Consider the following 3,363-nt stretch of genomic DNA (forward strand, 5'->3'; position numbering starts at 1 on the left):
AGAGAGGGACAGAGCTCTGAACAACAATAGCCAAATACGAAGGAATAAAAGTACCTTGTCTGATTATTTCTAGCATCAGTGCAACTGAGGGAAATAAACAGTTTTCACCATCAGTTGCCATATTGCATTCTGCTTTACATTACCCAGCCCAGCTAGAGGGATCTTCTAGCAAACATACTAAAATTTGGAAATGCTTTTCCCTTCTCACTGCACTTTCCTTTTTTGTCTTGTTAACCAAACTGTTAACACTTGTAGGTGTTTTTTGCCCTGAGATCACAGAGTAGCAAGAAGATTATATCACAGAAAGCCTTTGAGGTCATAAGTCCTACTCCCCAGACACATGCAGTAGATGGGGTTATAGATTCAAGCTGGTAAGCCCAAGAAGATGAAGGTTACTGGGACAATGTGATAGCATTAAGAATTTGGAGTTGTCGTGACTGTTCTGCTGGGGAAAAATAACTTTGCCCACTCCCCGAAATGTGAAACATGACTTTCACTGTAATTCTCCCTGCACTCTTGCTTTTGACTCCCTGACATGCTGGAGAAGGCTTTGCTGTGTTTGTAGGTCACTAAGATTGCAGACTCAGCCCTTCAGGCGCCCCTTCTTTAGGCAGAGATGGTTACAGTTTCCTCCTCCAACCAATAACATGGTTTTCACCTGTGCACAACTTCTGCAACAAAGTCCAATGCACTTGATAATTCTATAATTTACCTAACCAGAAGTCTGCTCTAGTCCTACTCTCAAGCTAATAAATCCTTTCCCTCAGTAACTTTGTATTTCAGTTAGAAAAAAAAATACACAGTTTGTATCTATTGGCACTGATCCCTTGGAAAAACAGAATAATTACACTTCCATTTAAATCAAAGAATCTTTCACATTATTTGTCTGCTCATTAGTGACAAACAGCACGATATTACAATAATTGGAGATACATTAAAATTTTGCTTTTACTACTTATGCATGAAAGCTGTGCATGTGTTGAAGCCACTCAAGACCCCAGCACTATAAATAGTGCTCTATTGTTAGTGGATAAAAGATGAAACAAGTCTCCCGGCACTGGAGCACAGCACGCCCTATTAAATGTTAATCTCTGCCTGTGCTAAAAGTGAAAAGCGACATCAACCAATAAACCAGTCTGCGGGTAAGGCGCACGGCTGGGAAGTTTGCTCTGACTCTGCAGCTTTCCCAAAGCGATAAGGAAACTTATCCTTCTGCCTCAGCAATGGCAGAAGCTGTTATAAGGCACTGGGTGGAAACTCCCATACGGTATCAAGAGCAGTTTGCTGCCCAAGAGCTGGAAGAACACAAACTGGACCACTTTTTATATGCTTTGCCGGGCCCTTCTACAGCTGTACTGAGCAACAGAAGGTGTACCACAGAACATACTGCTGGGACCAGGAAAAGCAGCCAGGAGGAGGAAAACACACGCTTTCAGGTCTTGCTGGACGTTGTGCAGTTTCGCCCTGAAGACATAATTATTCAGACTTTCGAAGGCTGGCTCCTCATCAAAGCTCAGCACGGACCCAGGATGGACGAACATGGTTTCATATCCAGAAGCTTTACCAGACAATACAAATTACCTAACGGAGTGGAGAACAAAGACTTGTCTGCACTTTTCTGCCATGATGGCATTTTGGTTGTTGAAATGAAGAACTCAGTGGGAAAGAATTAGAGTCTTGTCCATAGTTTATTGGTGAGATAAAATCTTTCTTAATATAATAAAATAATATCATTCAAGCAATGCTGTAGGGTGTACTAAGCATGTGGCTGTATTTATATTACAGTAAAGGAAAATATTTGTGTATATTTTTCAGTATGCTGAGTTTATTGTTTGATGTGAAATGTTAGACTGATTGCTTCCAGCTACATATGTGTTGGAAAGCCAGGGTTTTTGAACAGTAGAAAATTTAGGCTACTCACAGCAAGAGAAAAAAAAATATCTGTTTGATAACATTGAAAATAAAGCACATTTATGAGTTCAGAATGAGGACTTGTGTTTCTAAGGAATAAGCATTTGTTGTACTTAGTCGTAATCATTAAAGTAGCAATAGGCAGGTTGTGAATGTTATGGAAATTTGATTTACACAACACAAATTCTGTTTTCTAATTTTTGAGATTAAATTCTTTTTCCTTAGGCTCTGGAAAAGCACTCAAACTGAAGGATACTGTCAAGAAAAGAAAACCTATTTCCACAGTTCAAGCTTGTATACAAAAATTCCTTGAGAGAATACTTTTCAGAAGCGTGTTTCTGGTTTGAAAGTAGAAGAAAAAAGAATAATTGCTATATTTGCTTGAAAACTCAGTAATTAGAAATGATACTTTCTGTCAAAGACAAAGTAATTCAAAATAAACTATTCAAAGACATTTAAAAATTGGTTTTATTTAAGATATTCTGCTATCTATTAGCAACTGAAGAAAAATATGTTGCTTACAGATATTCAGAAGGATCAAATTCTCCTTGTGAAGACCCAGTAATAAAAAGACATTACTCTAGCACAGATGCCTATATTCTTACACATTTTAGGTAGTCTTGTTTTTTAATTCAATTAATATTTTATTCTCCATGTTGCTTGACAGTTTGTGTCATCAAGAGCAAATTTTTCTGCCTATTTATAGGCCCACTCTCCCTGTACCAACATGGGCTGTATATGAACCTAATTGTAAGTGTGGGAGTTCCTTACTACAAATACAGGTTTAATTTCTGTTACAGTATTTCCCATTTCATGAGAGTGGTAGAGATGAAAAAATAAATCCACCCACTGTATCTAGTATCTGGTCTTCTCAACATTAAAAACAATGCTGTAAGTGAGTTTGTAAATACTCAAACATTTGAAGAGGTCTGCAGCTGCAAGTCGAGCTGCCTCCTTTTATGTGTACTGGAGATGAGTATGACTGCTGTGCTATGAATAGTAAAGGAATTTGGAATGGAAAGTGCCAAGTTAAATACAGACTCTTTATGATAGCCATCTGCTGTTTGGACCAATCAAAAACATATTCAAATGAAACTGAATACAAATATAATTTTAAGAATATGAGAAAAATCTGATTTTTAAAACCCAGGCTCTCACTAGCTGAAGCCAGACAGTTCCTTTAGTTTAATACAAAAGCTTGTGCCATGACTTATGTCATGGTTGTTTAGACTTGAAGATATTTGAAGAAACAGGCTTTAGAAAAGTGGATAGTCCAATTTTTGCATTTTATTTATTATTTGTGCTAAAACTCACAAGGAACTTGTACAAGAAATGCAGAATAAGGTCTGGATTGTAAATTTCCATCATGTGCAATTGTTTTATTTCTTGAATAGAGCAGAAGTCAAGAACCTAATGTTTGCTAACAAACTAAACCAAACATAAAACGTATGT

General features: G+C 37.3%; 1 protein-coding gene across 1 annotated transcript; it reads left to right on the forward strand.

Moving 5' to 3' along the window:
* Positions 1 to 1,071: 1,071 nt before the first annotated feature.
* HSPB3 (heat shock protein family B (small) member 3) lies at positions 1,072 to 2,048 on the forward strand. The gene has a single exon (XM_009505203.2). The coding sequence runs from the start codon at positions 1,224 to 1,226 to the stop codon at positions 1,671 to 1,673; it is 450 nt and encodes a 149-aa protein (XP_009503498.1). The 5' UTR covers positions 1,072 to 1,223; the 3' UTR covers positions 1,674 to 2,048.
* The last annotated feature ends 1,315 nt before the right edge of the window (positions 2,049 to 3,363 follow it).

The sequence above is a fragment of the Phalacrocorax carbo genome, chromosome Z (assembly GCF_963921805.1).
Source record: "Phalacrocorax carbo chromosome Z, bPhaCar2.1, whole genome shotgun sequence".
NCBI lineage: Eukaryota > Metazoa > Chordata > Aves > Suliformes > Phalacrocoracidae > Phalacrocorax > Phalacrocorax carbo.